The following is a 20,886-nucleotide window of genomic DNA, read 5'->3' on the forward strand; positions in this document are numbered from 1 at the left end:
ACACAAAAGCACAGAGAATTTATTTCAGGCTCTGCTTTAATCCCAGCTTTCACTGTAAGGTTGAATTCTCACCGGAGTTTGTCTGGACAAAGTGATATTGGAGCGTTTGGGGTTTGCCAGCAGGGTCAGGGTTTGGTGCTGCTTGTTTTACACCAGAGAAATCACAGAGTGGATTGAAAAATTATATACAATTTACATAGAAATATGGCATAAAAGTGGTTAAAAATTAATTAACAGCAGTCAATTTATTTAGGCAGGTGAGTAGAGTGTCTTCCACCAGGATGGAGCCCACTGCAGAATCGTTCTGCAGAAGAAAACTGAAAAATAATTCCCTTTGCAGCCGTGGACTAAAGTTCTGATGTATTTCCATTTGAGACTGGGCATTTAAAGCAAGGATTTTGTCCTGAGCACCTGGAGGATTTGATTATCCCCCAAACAAAGGCAGGAATGGGAATTGTGTGGCTTGTGGCGAGTGTCTTTCATTTTCATCTCTCCACGTGGATGTAGCTTTTTTGATCTTTTCTCCATGTACTTTGCCAGATCATTTGGTTCAGGCTGTGCACGAAATTTGCATTTCTTTGGTCAGCCCCTGCACCTGATTTTTAGTCAGAGGAGAAACAGCTGGACTGGGAGCTGTTCCATAATCCCTGGATGGAGAATGTTCCCTCCCCTGGGATGGGGATAGTAGTGGGATTGTCTTTAGTTTTAAAGGTGACCACTGGATTCTGCAAAACTCAAGCTTTAGACCTGCAGAAAATTGACTTCTTTGGAGCTGCTGAAGGAGGAGGTTCAGTTCAGCTCTGCTGGCTGAAGCGAAATTCATTTATTTCTGCATTAATGTGGGGATAAAGCAATGCAAAAAGCACAAAAATTGTGGGGAGCAGATGGGGGAGATGGGAAAGAGCTCAGCCTGGAGAAAAGGGGGATCAGGAGGACCTTGTGGCTCTGCACAACTCCTGACAGGAGAGGACAGCCAGGGGAGGGTTGGACCCAAAATCCATCAATGCTCTTGGAGGGATTTTCCATCCTTAACAATTCCCTCACTCCAATCTTTATTCCACATCACTAAAAATACCCAAATTTCCTGGATCACCATTCCCTCGGTGGCTTCTCTCCCAGATCCTATTCCCATCACATTTTGTTTCTCTCCATGATGGATTTGGTGCTGAACCCAGTCCTTGTGTGGGGTTTGTCTCCCTGCTGGGAGAATTCCTGGCGAATTCCCAGCTCCTGCTGTTCCCACAGACAACCTGGAAATGGGTGGGGCTGAGGAGAGGAGAAGCACCAAAGGTACGGAGCTGAGATTGTCTTGTGGAATGGCAGCTCATCAAAGGGCCAGGGAAATCTATAAAATGAGCTATAAAGTTCCTTTGAAAGTTTCGGGTTTACTCATTTTACTACTGCAGGAGGATGCTTGTAGTGTGGATAGACGTAAAACGTGGGGAATATGGGATTTATTCTCTGGAAAAGGAGATAAGGGGAAATCCCTTCAGGATTTCTTCTAAGAACTGCACTCCTAGAAATGAGTTCTTTTCTCCTGGGAGAATTTCAAACTCTTGTTTATTTGGGTTTCTTTACCTGAATTGTTTCCTTTCTGTATCAATGATGCAGTAGTTAATCAACTTCTGAGCCTGATTGGAAGAGGGTTAATTGTTAATCAGTGTCACCGACGCTCAGAAGTGCCTGAAGTCATTTGGGAAAATGCGTTTTCCCTGCGTGTTTCCAACAATCCTCTCTGCTAGCCATCGATTATCCAGCCTTCCCCTGCGGCTGAATCCATGAAAACCCTCCCTCATAAATTTTGAAAGCAGCCCTGAAAACAGTGAAATCCAGGAAAGGCCACGTGGAGCCCTAAAATCAGTGTTTTGGATTCCTCACTAAGGGAAGGGAATTCACCGCAGCTATCAAATTCCACCTGTGGGAAGCTGCCTGGGGCTGTGGGGAGGGAGGAGAGGGAAACACAGCTTTCAAAACCACAGCTCTCTTGGAAATAGCTTTCCTTCTGCTTCTCCAGAGGCCCTGGTGTTCCCTGAGAATGCAGGTGTTTTATATGCCAAAGCCACTGGATAAATGAATTTGATAAGGGAAACAAAGCCTGGAATGCAGGCTGTGCTCCTCCCGGGTGATGCTGGGGTGGGAGTGAGGAGGTTTTTGGGGGGTGTGCAGCCTTTCTGGGTGTTTGTCAGTCTCTGTGTCTTTCTCTGTGTGTGTGGAGTCTTTCTGAGTGTGTCATTGTGTGTGTGAGTCTGGTGTGAGTTTGTGTGAGTGTGGAGTCTTTTTGGGAGTGTGTGGAGCTTTTCTCTGTGTGTGTGTCAGTCTCTGTGTGTGTGATTCTGGTTGAGTGTGTCTTTTTCTGTGTCTGTGGTGCCTTTCTGTGTGTCTGTGAGTCTTTCTCTGTGTGTGAATCTTTCTCTCTGTGTGTCATTGTGTATCTGAGTTTGTGTGTGTAATGTTTTGGGGTGTGTGGAGCCTTTCTGTGCATGTTTTGTGTGTGCAATTCTTTCTGTGTGTGTGTCTTTCTGGGAGTCTTTCTGTGTCATTGTTTGTGTGTGAGTGTGTAGGTTTTTTGGGGTGTGTGGAGCTTTTCTGTGTGTCTTTTTCTGTGTTTATGGGGTCTTTCTGTGTGTGTCATTGTGTGTGTGAGTCTGCTGTGAGTGTGAAGGTTTTTGGGGGTGTGTGGAGTTTTCTCTGTGAGTCATTGAGTGTGTAAGTTTGTGAGTGTGAAGGCTTTTTGGGGATGTATGGAGCCTTTGTGTGTGTCTTTTTCTGTGTGTGTGGAATCTTTCTGAGTGTGTCATTGTGTGTGTGAGTCTGGTGTGAGTTTGTGTGAGTGTGGAGTCTTTTTGGGAGTGTGTGGAGCTTTTCTCTGTGTGTGTGTCAGTCTCTGTGTGTGTGATTCTGGCTGTGTGTGTCTTTTTCTGTGTCTGTGGTGCCTTTCTGTGAGTCTTTCTCCGTGTGTGAATCTTTCTGTGTGTGTGTCGCTGTGTATCTGAGTTTGAGTGTGTAATGTTTTTGGGGTGTGTGGAGCCTTTCTGTGTGTCTTTTTCTGTGTATATGGAGTCTTTCTGATTGTGTCATTGTGTGTGTGAGTTTGTGTGAGTGTGAAGTTTTTTGGGGGTGTGTGGAGTTTTCTCTGTGAGTCATTGAGTGTGTGAGTTTGTGAGTGTGAAGGCTTTTTGGGTTGTGTGGAGCCTTTGTGTGTGAATTCATTGAGTGTGGAGTCTGTGTGTGTTTTGTGTGAATCTTTCTGAGTCTTGTGTGTCAATCTTTCTCTATGTGTCTGTGTCAATCTCTATGTCTGTGTCAATCTTTCTCTATGTGTCTGTGTCAATCTTTCTGTGTGTCTCTGTGTGTGTTTTTCTGTGTGATGGGGTCTTTCTGTGTATATCTTCCTCTGTGTGTGAGTTTGTGTTTCTGTCTGTGGGAGAGTTTTTCAGAATGTGTGTGTCAATCTCTGAGTCCTTCTGAGTGGGGCTTTCAGTGTGTGTCTTGCTGTGTGTGTGGAGTCTTGCTCTGTGTGAGTCCTTGTGTGTGTGATTTTTCACTCTGCACGTGGGATTTTTTCTGTGTGTGTGTGATTTTTTCCTCTGTGCATGTCATGTTTTTCTCTCTGATTTTTTTTTCTGTGTGTGATTTTTTTCTCTGATTTTTTTTTCTGTGTGTGTATGATTTTTTTTCTCTGATTTTTTTCTCTGTGTGTGTGATATTTTCTCTGTGTGTGTGTGATTTTTTCTCTGATTTTTTTCTCCGTGTGTGTGATATTTTCTCTGTGTGTGTGATTTTTTTCTCTGACTTTTTCTATCTGTGTGTGATTCTTTTTCTGTGTGCGTCTTTTTTTTCTGTGTATGATTTTTCTCTGTGTGTGTGATTTTTTTTCTCTGTGCATGTGATTTTTTTTTTCTCTCTGATTCCTTTTCGCTGTGTGTGATTTTTTTCTCTGATTTTTTTCTGTGGCTGATTTTTCTCTCTCTGTATGTGTGATTTTTTTCTCTCTGTGTGTGATTTTTTTCTGTGTGTGCGTGATTTTTTTCTCTGATTTTTTTTCTCTGATTTTTCTCTCTCTCTGTGTGATTTTCTCTCCCACTCTGGCCCCCTGCCACCTGCAGGAGTGACCTTTGTCATTCCCTGAAGGTATCTCATCCTCCAGCAGAGACACCCAGCTCTCCCTGCCATAAACAACCCCATCCCAGGCTTTCCTTGGAGCAGCAGTGGTGCAAATCCCAGCAGGAATTCCCTTGGATCTCCCACTCCTCAGTGTTAACTCCTTTCTGTGAAGCTCCCAGGAGGGCAAAGCCCCTTCCAGCAGCTCTTCCCTCCCCACCAGAGCTGGATATTCCCAAATTCCATGGGGATCCATGGGATGAGCCCTGCAGAAGGGCCTGTGAGCACACGTGTGGGATTGGGCTGGGAAGCTGCTCAGACCTGCCAGCTCTGGGTGTGCCTGAGAGCTGAATTTCGGGTGATTACAGCATGGAAAGCTTGGAGGTGCCTGGGTAATTCTGGTAGCAGCTGGGAGGATGGATGGGAAGTTTGCACTTATTTATCATTCTGATTTTTCCCCCTATTTTTTTAAAAAAAATTAATTCCTTTTGTGGATATAAAATCAGGTGCTTGGGAAAACTGCTGTTTCATATCTTTAAAAACAAATCACATCAGTGATTTGTATAGAATTTATATAGATTTATATAGAATATAGAATATAGAATATAGAATATAGAATATAGAATATATATAATTCATTTAAGGGTTGGGTTTGATGATCCTGGGAGGTCACTTCCCACCTAGAATATTGCCTGTAATCTCATCAAAATCAGCTCCACTCTCCAAAGTCCCACCCCAGGAACAATTTCTCATAGTGGATTAAGGTGTAGGAATGCCATGGAATATCAGGAATATCTCCACTGGGTTTGGTTGAGGTTTTTTTTTCCCAGTCTCTGTTGGTGGTGAAGGACTTAAACTGAAGGCCTGGCAGGTTGTTCTTGGCTGCATTTTGACATCCTGGCTGTGAATGAAACACCCAAACACCTTTTTATGAAATGACCTGGCATTGCAGTGACCAGCGCTCAAAAAACTGCAATTTTGATTTATTTTCCATTTGAGCAGCAAAGCCTGAGGCTGTGAATATGCCTTGTGCAGTGCAATCCCCCAGAGCACACCAGGCAGAGCAAATTCCCTGTGCCTGCAGCTATATTAGGACGTTAAATACCAAGGTTATTAATCTTTCCTCACCTCAGAGGCTCTTAGGCCACGCATTAATGTGTTTTTGTGTGAGATTTAATTGCTCAGGCTTGTAACAACTCAAAACCTTTCAGATCCTCTTTCCCGCTGTGACTTCAGTGCTGGGAAATTGGCTCTGCGGAGAAGCAGCAAACGGCTGATGTTGGGATTGTGTCTCGTTTTCCATGGCATATGGAGGCTCAGCCGTGGCTTATGGAGCAGTGGAGACCAAAACTCTCCAGACAGGGATTTTCCAAGAGCAAACAGCAGCCAGGAGTGATGCTGGGAAGGGAATTCCAGAGTTAGGGCTTCCTGCATTTAACTTGAATTATGTCAGCGCTGTGTTTGCTGCCTTGGAGAAATTACCACCATAAAACACCTGAATGTTTGTCTTAACATAACAAAGCAAGGTGTTTCTATAAATAAAATACGATTAGACCCGTGGAAGAAATAAGAGCTGCTAAATCAGCCTCAGATGAAGGCCAAGTGTGTCTTTTATTTCAAGGTTTTTTTGGCTTTCACATTGCGTAAGCTCCAAGCTTATTTTTAAGAGTTAAAAAAAAAAATTTAAATGGTTAGAAAAAAATGTAAAAGGTTTTGACATTCAATCTGTCATCATTGTCTTCTCAGGAATGCACACGTTGGGGGAAAAAAAAAAAAGGCAAAAGGTTTTGTTGAATGACATTGATCTTTGGAGTTCTTGTTTGGTTTTCTGCTCATTAAGCTCCTGACATGGAAACAGACTTGAAAAGGCCAAGAGCTGTGACATGGGATGCAGATTTTCAGCCTGTCAGCAGGTCTGCTAATAAAATATGCACTGAACTTGATTTTATTGCCTTTTCTTTTAACAGCAAGGACCAATATTTGAAAATTACAGACCTCAGTGCAGTGAGAGAGATGAGGTGATAGAAGAGACAGGATGGGAGATGTAAATCAAACTGTGTGTATTTTCCTGTTTAAAAAAGGGCAGCATTGGGAGTGTTTTTGGATTCTGTTGTGAATTTCATGCCTTAATTTGTATTATGGCCACGGAAACAAATTGGGGCAATTAAAATATTTTAAATGTCCTCCTGCTTATTTTTTTGGAGCAGGGAAAAAAAAGCCCAACCCAAACCACGAAACGCCAACCTTTTTGTTTGGGAAATCTGGCAAATCTTTGCCACAAATTAACTTATATTAGATTCTTATTGTGTGATAGAGTGAGACCCAGCCAATGTATTTGTAGTGAAATTTCATTTTAGTGCAAAGGAGGATTCCCTGGAAGTTGCCAAGGGTGGATGGATCTCAGTGCCTGGATGGAGACTGGGAAATTAGAAGAGACATCTGAGAGGCTGAAATCCTCTTTTTAAATTAATTTACACCAAGTGCAAGGCTTCAGACCCTGCTTGAAGCAGAGTTTTGTTTTTTCTCATAAATCCAAGCATAGCACCTCCTGGAAAAAACTCCCAGCACAATCCTACTTGAACCTGCTGATGTTTTCTTTTTGGTTTCTGTTAATCTCAACATATTTTCCACTGTGCTTTCATCACTTTTCAAACCCAACCAAACACGTGTTCCTTTTGCTAGGTAACGCTGTTTGGAGAAAAGGTTTTTTTCTTCTTTATTTCCTTCACTTGTCTGCTTCCAAACGTGCTTCCACATTTGAAACCCAAAGCAATCTTTCCCCAGGGATTAGCTCTCCTCCAAAGACTTTTCACATTCTTTAATCTGCAGTTTCTACTCGCTTCAAGTGTCAGGAATGGATGTGGAGCACGGGCTTGTTTATTGTCTCTGTCATCAAGGACTAGAAAGTTGTTTATTTTAATACATGAGGTTTTCTCCAGTTGTTCTCTCCAGGGCCAAGCAGTTGTTAGCCTGAAGTGAGCATTAAAAACCCATTTTCCTCCACATAAAACAGGCCTGCGGTGTCTCTCACTGCCCAAAAGGCAACAATTCGTCTTGAATCCTCATTATATCCTCCCTGTTTCTACATCAAACCCTCCCCACTCGTTGGAAATAAAACCCAATTAAGCACTGGGCTTCAAACGAGACGGGATTTGCGCGACTGGGAGAAGAGAGGATTTGCGCTTGATGAGCTTCGAGCGCGGAGCGTGTGACCTCAGGTGTGGGATATCCACTAATTCCCTTGGCTCCAGGCCACAAAATCAGCCTCCCTGCTTCCTTCAGCAGGCTGGGAAAATCACAAAGGGCAGGGTTGGTGTCTCCTTGGTGCTCAGGGGTTTCTCAGGGTGTGATTGCGAAGGGATTCCAGACAGACCCCCTTTGTTTATCAGCAGATTGTTCCAAGAGTTTATCACACACTGTGTGCTGAGCTCCCTTCTTCTCAGGGGTGCTGTGATAATTATTGAGTTCCATCCTAAAGGAGAAAAAAATTCCATTTTTAATGGTTTTCATAGTCGTTCAATGGGGTTTTGTGTGGGGCAGGTGATGATTTCTCACCCTCAGATTCACATTCCCCAGGTGTTGTGGGGCTGGAATTGTTGCTTTCTCCACCTTCAGGAATTAAGGTGAAGATGAGCTTGGTAGATGAAGATGATCTGCAGGGATGAACTTGGTAAGGAAACTGATCCAGTTAAAAAATGAGGAAAAAATCGAGGAAAAAATCCCTCAACAAAGAGTTTGTGCCATTTCCCTGCTCTCTGCTTCCTCCTTTCCCCCCTCAATGAATTCCACCCATGCTCTTGTTCCTTCCTCCTCTCTTTCCTGCCCACAAAGCATGGAGACCATGAGGATCCTCCTCCAGCTGAGCAAACCCTTGGAGCTTCCAGCTCCTCCAGCTGAGGAAATCCTTGGAGCTTCCAGCTCCTCCAGCTGAGGAAATCCTTGGAGCTTCCAGCTGCTCCAAGGACAGAAGATGGTAGTGACCAGGAAATCCTCTGGGATTTTCCAGACTCCATGGCGTGTTCCAACTTCTTCCTGCCTGAAATGCCCAGCCCTGGTGGGGTCAGGAAAATCATCAGGGATATACCCAGCCAGGCAAAAAAAAAAGAAAAAAAGTAGAAAGTAATATATAATAATATATAATATATAATATATAATATATAATATATAATATATAATATATAATATATAATATATAATATATAATATATAATATAGTGTATATTGTATGTAATATATTTTTACATATTATACATTATACATTATATACTATATATGTGCAGCCAGGAGATTTTTGGGTGACTTTTTCAGGTGTGTTCTGTTGCATGTGAAGTTTAAAATGCAGGATTTTACCCCCAGCTCCCAACTGGGCAACTGTGCCTTCACATTCTGGCTAATTAATAATAATGAGAATGTGGGAAAAGGGGTGGATGACCCCAAAACCCACGAGGATGGATGGTCCCAAAAACCACCAGTCAAGTGAGAAAAGCAGGAAAACTTTTGGACTTTGGCAAAGCACAGCCACACCTCCACCTCCCTGTCTCCTTCCAAGCCCAGAACCTCAACCTGGAGCAAAATACCCAAAAAGTTCCAGCAGTTTGGCGAGGAGGAACATTCCAGATCCTCCTCACGTGCTCTGCTGCTCTCCAGAGGATTTTGCCAAGGTTTTCCTGTCCCAGGCAGCTTTCCGAGCCCGGCAGGATCTCGTGGCACAAAGCAGGACGACTCTCACGTGGATGGGATTCTGCAGCTCCATTTATAATTAAATTGGGATTATTTTTTTTCCACCCCACCCTGTTTTTCGCGCTCCCAAGCCTTTGAAGCGAGGCCAGGTTCAAAGGGAGGCTGTCGGAGCTCTGCTGGCTCTGGAGCCATTCCAGGCTCAGGGATTTCTGCCAGCTTGGAGGGATTTATCCAACAGGGACCCAGATTGCTGCACCTCGGGCTGTCACAGCTCAGGGGAGCTGCTGGAGGTGCCAATTGTCTTGTAAAGTTGGTTATTCAGAATGGCTGTGGAAATGGAGAAAGAGGCTGGGTTTGGCTCAGCTCTACACCTGATTTACACCTAGGTGTAAATCCCACCCAGAAGTCATCCTGGTTTGTAAATATGGATCCTTGTGGTCATCATCTGGATGTTTTTCCTTCTGTTCTGCAGGAAATTCCTGTGGTCTTTCCTTTGTCAGACCTTTTTCCTTCACTGGTTGGATAAATCCTGGTGATTTCTGTTCTTTAGGGATGGACAAAATCCCATTTATATAATCCCAAAATATAATCTTAGAGATTCGATTTTTAAATTATACCTGGTGCTTCAGATGTGCCTTTTTTTTTTTTTAACAAACCTCCTCTTTTTGAGGTTATTACGTGTAAAATTCAACGTGTGTCTATAAAAACACAACATTTCTGGCTGCCAGCAAGCATCTCCCACTCTGCCATGGATTAAATATGTTTAAGGTGTGCAGTTATTCCTAAATATTGGAAAAATGGGAAGGCTGCTGACTTGCCTTGGATGGGAGATGTTTGCAGGTGGGAAATTTGGCCTTTCCAAGCTTTAGCCTGGGAATAAATGGACATTTTCCCCTGCTTGATATTGACTTTGAGATAATTTAAATCTTATTACTAATAACTCTGGAAACGAAGGATAATTACCCTTTTGCCTTTGGAATAATTTCTGTGGAGGGTTGTAGAGCAGTTAATTAATTTTCTTGTCTCTTTTTATCGATGACTCCGATAATTTGGATTAATTAATCTGCTCTGGGTTCAGCCCTTCCCATGCCTTATCTCCTGGCTTTCCCTCACTTCTCACGTGCCTTTTTTTGTCTCCAAATTTGGATTTATTCTCAAGGGCTCCAGCTGTAAAACCCTCCTGGCTGGGTTAACTTTTTGACCCCATTTTTGATAACAGCAGCAGCCCTGAGCAGCTGGAGAAGTTTATCTTCGCCCAGCACTTTGTGCTGTTTGTGCAGAGTCTGATAAGAGCCGGAGGAATTCTGCCCCTGCTCCAGCATCTCCTCACTCTTCTCCAGGAAAAAATGGTATTTTTACACTTAGGTGGCTGAAAAAGGCAAAGTATCCTTTTTTTTTTTTTTTTTAATTCTAGGTTTGTGCTTTGTCCTGTGAGGGAAAGGAGAATTTTTTATTCTCATCTTGGCTAATGAGTTTCTTCTTTCTCTACCTAAAAATCCTTCCTGCCGTAGTTATTTATTGTGGTGATGCAGTTGGCTGGGTGTGATCCAAGTTCTTTGGAATAATGAATATTATAATGGGATTTTTGCTTTCAGTGCCTTAAATCCACTAGATGAGCTGGAGACCCCAAATAGCTTCCATCCTATAGGTTTTATTATTCATCCTGCTGTAGGTTTTTGTAGGGAGAGCTGAGGGATGGATGTGGAGTTGGTGTGTGGGGTAATAATTGTTTTGGTTTCGTGCTTGAATTTGGTAAATTGGATTTTTTTTTTCTTCTGTAGAAATGTGTGATTTGCCTGGAAGTGTCCAAGGCCAGGTGGGATGGGGTTTGGAGCAGCCTGGGGTGGTGGGAGGTGGAACCCTTGGCAGGGGTGGGACAGGATGGGAGTTAAGGTCCTTCCCACCCCAAATCCATCTGGAATTCCATGATTTAAAGGGGAAACCTAGAGGAGGAATTCCATGATTTACCAGAGAAGCCTAGAGGAGGAATTCCATGATTTATAGGGGAAGACTAGAGGAGGAATTCCATGATTTATAGGGGAAGACTAGAGGAGGAAACTCCCTCTGTTCTGGGGTTTGTTGTTGTATTTAAATTTTCATTTTATTTTGCATTAGAAACATCAACATCATCATCATCATCATCATCATCATCATCATCATCATCATCCTTCATCTCCTCATTTCTTCCATTAAATGCCCTTAAACAACCCCAAATTTTGGGAGATGGTGGAGGGAGGGACACAGGGCAGGGAGAAGTCACATCTTCATAAATTCCATTTTAAAAGGTGAAATTCTGTTCCACCAGAGGCAGAGGAAGGGACCAACCAATGCACAATTTCCTGAGCTGTTCCATCCATTTCTTTGTAGAAATATATCTAAAAAAATAAAAAATTCAGAATATTTTAAAATATTCCTGAAAGCACCGAGGAGGTTTTGCTGGAGCAGCATCCCAATAATTAAACAGCAGCTGCTCAGGAATGTTGGCTCTGATTTTTCCCTTCCCTGCTCCTCCTTTTCAATCCCCAAATCCCATTTTTGGTGGATGACTGAGAGCCCAGAATGGCAGCAGAAAGTTCTCTTATTTCAAAAGGCTGTCCAACCTCTTTTTCTCCTGTAATAAACTTTATTGCTTCCTCTAGCTCTGCCTGGCATTGAGGAAGGAGGAGATTCCCACTGGCTGGGGAATTTGGTTCTGTAAAATGAGGAGATTTTATTGGCAGCTGGAGAGTTGTTCCTGTAAGAAATGCTGTGTTGACTTGGAAGCAATTGGAATTTTCACTCTTTTCCTGCTTCCATCACTTTTTTGTGATGCTGAGGAGTCCTCTTGATAAACAGAAAGCAGACAAACAGATTTGATAAATTTTATGAAGAAAAAAAAATTTGATAAAGAGATTTCATGTAAATCGTGAAAACGTAACCAGAAAAATCACCTGTTTCTAAATATATAATATATAAAAACATGTATTATCTGTGATGCTGAGGAGTCCTTTTGATAAACAGAAACATCATGTAAATCATGAAAACGTAACCTGAAAAATCACTTTTAAATACATACATATATATATATATATATATGTATAATATATATATTATCTGCTTTTAAAGTTCCATTTTCAATAAGGACTTTAATTCACACATGTTTATTCCTTAGAAATGGGAATTCCCAGAGCTTGGAATGACTTGAGGAGTTCAGGACAGGAATTCTCTCTCTGTGGGTTCAATATTTAGACCTCACTGGTCACAACTGATTTTAAACTTCCTTTTTTAATCAGCAGCTCACTTCACTTTTGAGATGCTGAGGAGTCCTTTTGATAAACAGAAGCATCATGTAAATCATGAAAACGTAACCTGAAAAATCACCTGCTTTTAAATATATATAATATATAAAAACATGTATTATCTGTGATGCTGAGGAGTCCTTTTGATAGACAGAAACATCATGTAAATCATGAAAACGTAACCTGAAAAATCACTTTTAAATACATATATATAAATATATATGTATAACATATATATTATCTGCTTTTAAAGTTCCATTTTCAATAAGGACTTTAATTCTCACACGTTTATTGCTTAGAAATGGGAATTCCCAGAGCTTGGAATGACTTGAGCAGCTTCAAGTTCCCTCTCTGTGGTTTCAATATTTAGACCTCACTGGTCACAACTTGAATTTTAAATTTTAATTTTTGCTTTTAAACTTCCTTCATTCATCACCCTGGATGGGGTGAGGGAGCACTGGGAAGTGCTGGTGTCCCTCTGGGAACATTCCCAGCCGTTCCTGGTGCATTCCAGGAGCTGCTGCTGTTGGGATTTCAAGGATTTCCTTGGAACAGGGAGCTGCTGCAGACATCAGGCACAGATAGCATCAGCCAGGGAGAAATTTCACACCTTCAACTCTGCCAGGATCAGCTCTGTGTGGGGTTTTTCTGCAATCCCAGTGCAATTCCAGCCCCAAACTGGTGCCACAAGGGCATTTTGGTGGAGCTGGGGTGTTTCAGTGATATTCAAAGCCTTTCCCAGAGTGAATATTCCGTGATTCTTGACCATCTCCTTATTTTTGGGAAAACGACGGTAGAATGTCGCTGTTGGACCGCTAGAGGAGTGAAGGGTCAGGAGACTTTCTGGGGTGAACCAATTCTGAATTTATTGTTTATTTTAAGAACTGACATAGACTTTCAGAGACACAATCCCAAACCCTCTGTGTCTTGGGAAAAGCTTCTGGATAAAACTGTAGGAAGGAACAGGATGTCGCTGTTGGACTGCTAGCGGAGTGAAGGGTCAGGAGACTTTCTTGGGTGAACAAATTCTGAATTTATGATTTCTTTTAAGAACTTCTATAGACTTTCACAGGTCGTTCAGATTGGACCAATTCAAAACCTCCCCCAGGCTACTTGGCCAGGCTTGGACTGCCTATCTTCCAAAAAAACCGTTTCAATAACACAAAAACTTTATTTATTTACAAAACACAGGAGGAAGAAGAGAAAAATTCCCATGGGAAAGAATCTGTGCTGCCACAGTAGAATGGCTCTGGAGTTGTGTCACTGTAGGAAATCTGGAGAGTTGGTGAAGTGTTCAGCTCCAGGAGGGTAAAGGATATTTTATTTGGACCTTGACCACAATAAATGTAATTTCCCTTTTCCTCATCTCCTTTCAGCACAAAATGTGGGATTCCATCAGCACAGACACAATCCCAAACCCTCTGTGTCCTGGGAAAAATCTTCTGAATAAAACTGGAGGAAAGAACAGGGAACTGATTTTATTTATTTTATTTATTTTAGTTATTTTATTTATTTTATTTATTTTAGTTATTTTAGTTATTTCAGTTATTTCAGTTTTTTCAGTTATTTTGTTTTTTTTATCCATTATTCTTCCCAAACAGCTGGAAAAACCCACCAAGGTGCTGAGGCATCAACCAGGAGTAAAGTGAAGGGTGATGACTGCAGACATCAGAATTGGGTGGAAAAGCAGCTTTTTGGGTTTAAGAGCTCAGCTCTTGTCCCTGAAATCCTAATTCCGAATTCCAGCTGAACGGGGAGGTTTGTGAGGAATTTTCTGGGACCTTTCACACCTCTGGATTTCCCTGATCCCATGGGGTCACTCCAGGCTCCAGCAGGTTTTGCAGGATTTAGGATTTGATGAAGTTCTGCCTGCCAGCACTGCCAGCACATCTCTCCTGTGCTGCTCTTGATCTTAAATTTGAATTTGAAAGGGAACATAATATTTCTTGGAGAAGGGGAAATTGTGTAAATTCCTGCTGCTGTTGTTTGGAATTCCTCCTGTTTTGTTGTCTGGAATGAGAAATGGAACTCCATGGCATCCATTGGGTTAAAAACCGGATTTCAGAGTTTGGGATGAAAATAAGATTTCGCTTTTAAAGTCAGGCAGTGAAAACAAGGGGTATTTCTGAGGTTGAATTTAGCTACCTGAAGACATTCATTTTCCATTTAATAATAGTTAGTGTGTAGAAATACACAGAAATATCTTGATTTTGTTGCAGCAGTGTTGTTTTGTCCCTCTGGATTACTGCTGAATAGGAGCAGAACTGAAGAGATCTTTTATTCCATGTGGGCTGGAGCTAAACTTGGGGAAGAAAAATACTGAAAATCAGAATTTTTTTCTCCTACATTAGGTGTTCATTCATGTCAACCTCATTGTTTACTAAGGGTCAGATCCACTGAGGTATTCACCAAAATATTCTGTAAATTTGATATTCTTAAACCTAAATATTCCCTAAATTTAATATTGTTAAACCTAAATATTCCATAAATTTAATATTCTTAAGCCAAGTCTCAAGGAAGGGAAAAAAAATGCTGCTTATTCCTGTAATCTCTTTTCTCCAGAGCCACATTAAATTCCAATTTCCAGTCTTGCACAGGTGTGAGAGAGATTTAAACCACTTGCAGGGGAGGTAGAAAATCCATTCCAATCTCAACTTTTGGCCATCCAGAGCTTTGGCAAAGTGCAGTTCTCAGAGGAAGTGGAAAACTGGCAGGAGGGGATCAGAAATTTAATCTCATTAATGGAACTTTAGGCAGAATAAATGATTTTCCACATGGGGAAAATCCATCTATCTGCCGTGGGGGATTCTGAATTTCACCCTAAATGCCAGCTTGGGCTGTCAAAGGAATAATTCAGCTTTCCTTCCTTGTTTTCTCCTTGCAAATCCTTCACTCTGGTGGTATTTCCCTGGTTTATCTCATCCATCAGACATTATTTCCTCTCTGAAATCACAGCAACTGTGTGTTTGGTGCATCACACACCTCCTGTGCCAACATCAGCCCCTGAGCTCAGCCATGCTGTGCTTTTCCTGAACAAGATCTGCCATAAAGAGCTCTCTAATTTCTCCTCATTGAGGCCAAACTCCGTTCCAAGTGGGGCTGTGGGTGCAGAGAGAGGAGATGGTTGGAATCCTGGGGATGAGTTCAGCGCTGCTCCGTGCACATGTCTGTCAGTGAGGTGTAAAATCCAATTTTTTCTGGGGTGGTTTGTGCCAATAACAACACGCTGGGAGGTAAAAAGGGGAAAAACTAGAGACTTAACTCAGCAGGGGAAGAAAAGGGAAAACTCCCATTGCAAATAGTTTTAAATTTGCAGATCTGTATTAATTTTCGGGTGGTTTAATTTTTCAAAATATTTACTTCTCCCCTCCCTTTTTATTTTGAATGTGTCTGCCTATTTTCTGAAGAAAATTATCATTTGTTTTTTTAAATTTGTTCCCATCCACTTCTTCACTCCCTGAGTTTTGCAGTGGGATGGAATTAAATGGTCTCGAGAGGAAAACCTGAGAATGGGAGATCCACAGAGCTCTTTTTGCCCTTTTAGCTGAATTTCCTTCCTGACCTTTGGGATTTGGGGCAGGGCAGATTTCAATTGCAATTAGATTTGCAAATTTGTAATAATATTTTTTTGGGGGGGGGAGGAGGGTTAATGCTTCAAAATATTTGCTTCTCCCCCTTTTTATTTTTAATGTGTCTGCTTGTTTTCTAAAGGAAATTATGGGAATTTTTTGGTTTAGGTTTGGTTGGTTGGTTGGGTTTTGGTGGAGTTTTTTTGGGTTTTTTTGTTGTTGGTTTTTGGTGGGGTTTTTTTTGTTTTTTGGTTTTTTTGTTTGTTTATTTGTTTGTTTTTGGGGTTTTTTTCTTTTCTATCCACTTCTTCACTCCTGAGTTTTGCACTGAGATGGAATTAAATAATCTCCAGAGGAAAACCTGAGAATGGGAGATCCACAGAGCTCTTTTTGCCCTTTTAGCTGATTTGAATTTCCCTCCTGGCCCTTGGGATTTGGGGCAGAGCCACGTGGTGCCGTCAGCTTTTAGGTTTTCAGCCCTGAACATCCAACCCCTCTGGACGTGGAGCTCTCATGTCCTGAAGTGCTGTTTAACCAGCTCGACAGAAGCCTTTGCAATTATCCAGCAGCACCTGAAAATCGACAGCAGGAAGTTTTCATTTGCATCCCCTATCTGCTGCTCCATCTGCTAATCCTCCCCGCAGCCCTGCCAGGAAAAACAATGTCGACAGACTTGAATTTTATTAAAATCAGGGATGCTGCTTCCTACTTTGCTGTCCCACCCTGTGAGAGAGAGAGAAAAACCTTCCAACCTGCTGGAATCCATTCATTAATTCGTTCAGCCATTGTGTTCCTGGTTGTTTTCTCAAAATGGGATTTTAGTCAGAGGGTTTTTTATAGCACCAGCCCTTCCCTCTTGGGTTGTCTTCCCTCCCCCAGGAGAGCTGCAGCTCCCTGTTTGCTCTTGTTTATAGAAGTTAATCTTCCGTGTTGTGACAGTTTTTTTTTCCCTTCGTTAATGAGAGCTCCTAATTGGGCTTAATGAAACATTTGCTCACGCTGGTAGATAATATTATCTGCTAGAGCAACGGAGATAAGGGGCTGGGGAGAAAATAAGCTTTTGAAAGATTCTGGGTGAGATATGAAAGCCAATTTTTGGGCTAATATTTTCCCTTTTGGGTGGAGAACGCCGTGGTGGTGCAGCTGTGTAACCAAGCCATGGCAAACAGCATCCATTATTTATTGGCCTGCTGGGCAAACAACGACACCTTTGACAGCATCAAACTGGGAGGTCAATTTACTGAGCCTTGCCCAGCCAAAAAGCAGGTTTTTTGTGTTTATATTGTCAAAAATTTTCCTTTTTTGGCACAACTTTGTCCTGGGAAAGGGATAGGAATTGGGGGGAAGGGAGAAGGAGAGAGGCTGGAAGTGCAGCAAGGTGGCACAAGTGGAATTGTGCTTTTTCTCTGCTGTCCAGGTGCTTCAGATCCAATTACAGCCCAGTCTCCCCATAAAGGCAGAGTTTCCTTGAGCCAGCAGTAAGTACAGGACGAGGAGAGGAGTTTTGGGAATGTTGTGCACTGGGATATTTAAATTCCCTCCCTTCCTGTGGGGTGAAATCAAAATAATTCAAAGCTGCTCTGGAATATTTAAATTCCCTCCCTTCCTGCGCGGTGAAATCGAAATAATTCAAAGCTGCTCCAAAGACACTGAAATTTGGTGAAATCCTGGATCAAAACAGGGTTGATTTAGATATTCCAAGGGCAGAAGTGTCCCAGGCCAGGCTGGAGGTGTGGAATTGAAAGGGAGGTGGAACTGGATGAGCTTTGCAGTGCCTTCCAACCCAAACCATGCTGGGATTCCTGGATAAACACAGGGCTTTGCAAGGGATCCAGGAAGGACGGCGATGGCTTGGGGCACAAAAAAGGCTCTTCTCATCCTGTTTCCAACATCACTCCAGCCAGGGTGGATTAAGGAGCCCTGTTGGAGTCAGGAAAATGGGATCCCTGATGGTGCAGAGCCACAGGGTAACGAGGATCGGGAATTGGCTCTGGAAATTGCAGCCTACTTGGAATTCCAGGATTATATCAACTCCACACCTTGGGAGGACCTGTTTGTCCATCAGCCTCTAATTGGGAGGCTGAGGGTTTGCCTTTGCTCTCTCAGGTTCTCTTGCTGCTGGTTTGGGGCTTCTATTTTGGGCGTAACTGGTGTGGGGAGTTGGGATATTTCCGGAGTTGGGAATGTTCCCTTGTGGGGTGCAGTTTGGTCCCACCCTGTAATGGCTTTGCTGGGCAAGAGGAGGAAACTCATCCTCAGGGATGGACTGAGCCTCATTCCTTCCCTTTTTGTCATTTATTTCTCTTTTATGGCACTGGGATATCCCAGGGGAAGAGGGAATTTCAATTTCTGCTGGAGCAAAACAATAAGGCAAAGCCAACCTGTGTTGTCCAGGTGATTCTTTGGATATTTCATTATAAAAAAACTAATTTTGACCTTAATTTCATGCTAATTAATTTCTTCAGGACAGAATTTTGATGATCTGTTGCTGTTTGTTTTCTACAGATTCTTCTGCTTGATCCTCCTGTAGATCCTCCTGGGCTGCAGCCAGAAGAAATCTGGATCATCCTGTGGAAAACTGTGCTGGAAGTACAGCGGGAGTAGAGGTGAGCTGTGACTTTGGAATATCTCCTGAAATATCTCCTGAAATATCTCCTGAAATATCTCCTGAAGTAAAGCCAGGATTCCATAAGCAGGTCTCACACAGGATGGTTAAATCCACAATAAAATTCACAATTCACGGCATTCTGTCGTTCGGTCAGTTGGCAAAACCATCTCTGTCGGAAAAAGGGAAAATCCAAACGGATCCAAAACCACAGGGAAAAGAGGGAAATTCCTTGATTTCGCTGCTCTGCTGAGGAGCACCATTTCCAGGCTGGGCAGGGTGTGCCAGGGAATTTGGAGGGAATGCCTCTGGCTCTGGTTCGGCAGGAGGCTCCACTCCAGCTCGTTTGTCCTGCTGGGGATTTGCATGGCAGGAGGGAGGCTGATGGTGCTTTTTAATATCCCAGCCAAGCTCCAGGGTCACTGGGATTCACCACAATTCCCTGGATTGGGCTGGAGGTGTGGAAATTTAAATATCAACCCCGGAAAAAAATGTTCAGTTCTTTACAGCCTTAGCAGATCACCCAGGCAGGGCTAAATAAATGGATTTTTTGGGTAATTCCATTTTATCCCTCTGAAGTTCCCAACCTGCCCTTCTCCAAAATATCTGTGCCATCCCCAGGCACCTTCTTTTTCCCACTTGAAAAAGAAATAAAATTGAGTTCACACTTCTACTTTTTAATGCCATGACAGTGCAAAATTCACTTAAAATTCAGATGATGTTGCTCAGCTGAAGCTAAATTTCTCTGCCTCAGCTAAGGAATTGGTGTTGAAATTGAGATTTCTCTTCATTTCCCTTCCTCAGTGCTGTTTATTCCGAGTGGGAAATTCAGGAAATTTAGGAAATTCAGGAAATTCAGGGAAAATCAATCTCCCTGTTGATTTCTAGGAATCCTTCCAAGGAATTTTCAACATTCCCGCTGCTCGGAAGGACAAACGGATGGGAGGAATAACCTGAACTTGAATTTTTTCTGGAATTCCAAGCCCTGTGTGAGGAATTCTGGCCAGCAGAAGGCACCACCAGCCCAGCTTTGTGTCTCCCAGCAGTGCTGCTCGCTGGCATTCCCGGCTGCATTTCGCAGGGAATTTCTCGTCCTCCACCTCAGCTTCTCCCCATTCCCAGGGAATAATGTGTTTTGTTGCTTCCCCAGGCCTGAGCAGGGTGGATTTCCATGAGCAGTGACCCCCAGGATGGTGCTGGCCGCAGCCCTTCTCCCGTTTTTCCTCCTGTCGGGAAATTGGCTTTCAGCTGAGAACATCAACTTTCACAACGTCAGACCTCCGCCAGACCGTAAGTAGGCATTTTTGGTGGAATTCTGCCCTTTTCCAGGTGGAATTCTAGCCTTTTCCGTGTGGAATTCCAGCTTGAAATTTGAATTATTCGCCACATCCTTCCAGTCCTTCGGGGTTCAGGTGTTTGGCTCCTGTTTGTCCCACAGAAACTTTGAAAATGAATATTCTGCTTCTCACCCCACAGCCCTTTATCCTCAACATTTTACAAGTTGGCTGAGAATGGAAATAAGTCGCCTGCATTGCTAAATTAAAGAGTTCATGAGTTTTTGGACGTTTTTAAAGGGCTTTTCTGATATTTTTCTGCCTCCCTACAGAGGAAATTATGCAGTGTAAATAATCCAGAGCAGGTGGTTTTGGGGCTTTTATCTTGCTGGGGGTTTTGTAAGGGAAGGAATAGGTGTTGCTGTGTGCAATTAATTCAGTCTGAAGGTAATTAAAACCCCCGTGGGACCTGTGAAGCCAGTTGGCACTAATGGTATCTTTTTTTTCCTTTTCTTTTTTTTTTTTTTTTGCCCCTTATCTGGCATCAGCAGTGTTCCATCCCTTCATTTGCATTATCTGCCTCATTAAAGCAGCCAGGATAATGGCTGGATGGAACATGTGCACCTAATGAACTGTGCACCTCCAAAAAATTCATTTGAATCATGCAAATAAGGTTTTTTAAAGAGTCCTCTGGATGGCTTCATTTAGAGGGTTTGACTTCTCCTGCCGAGTTAGAGCTCAGGAAATGCAGTTTTTCCATCAGAGGAAAATGTGGGTTTGGGTTTAACCTCCACGAGGAGGGAGATGAATTGTTCCTTTTTTCCTCCTTTTCCCACCACAATTTTGGGTTATGGGAGGGAAAATACGAGGATAGATTTTAAGTTCAGGCCTAGAAAAAAAAACAACCAAAAAAAAACAAAAAAAAAAATTCTGCAAAACTTGTTTTATTTGTCTGACAGCGAAAAGATGTAAATATATATAATTAATTTTGTAAATACATGCCTGCGCAAGCATTATTCTGAATATTTTCATTTTTTTTCCCCTCAACACTTCCAACTGACTGTGTTTTCCTGCTTCCCAAGCCACTCCATTCCCCAACAGCTTCAAGTGCTTCACCTGTGACAACGCTGTGGACAACTACAACTGCAACCGCTGGGCTGAGGATAGGTGGTGTCCTGAAAGTAAGTGTGAGTAACGCTGGGCTCGGGAGATCCTTTGTGAGATGGAAATTCGCTTTTCCTGACTCACCCCCAGGCTGGCTGATGGGTGGCATTCCTGTGCCAGCCTCAGTTTAATGCCTGAGTCAGATCGTTCCTGCTGACAGGGGAATTTTGGTCATTTCAGAGTGCAGAGCAACGGAGAGAAATTGTTTATCTGTG

General features: G+C 42.6%; 1 protein-coding gene across 1 annotated transcript in view; it reads left to right on the plus strand.

Annotated features, from left to right (window-relative positions):
• The window catches only part of LYPD6B (LY6/PLAUR domain containing 6B), a 33,725-nt gene that overhangs the window by 8,733 nt on the left and 4,106 nt on the right, over positions 1-20,886 (plus strand). Inside the window, exons 2-4 of the mRNA XM_085067168.1 lie at positions 18,134-18,234; positions 19,384-19,523; positions 20,590-20,688. Coding sequence (XP_084923294.1) covers positions 19,424-19,523; positions 20,590-20,688 — 199 coding nt within the window. The 5' untranslated portion in view covers positions 18,134-18,234; positions 19,384-19,423. The remainder of the gene's footprint in view (positions 1-18,133; positions 18,235-19,383; positions 19,524-20,589; positions 20,689-20,886) is intronic.

This window comes from Lichenostomus cassidix, chromosome 7 (genome assembly GCF_008360975.1).
Source record: "Lichenostomus cassidix isolate B80296 chromosome 7, HeHo_3.0, whole genome shotgun sequence".
Taxonomy (NCBI): Eukaryota; Metazoa; Chordata; class Aves; order Passeriformes; family Meliphagidae; genus Lichenostomus; species Lichenostomus cassidix.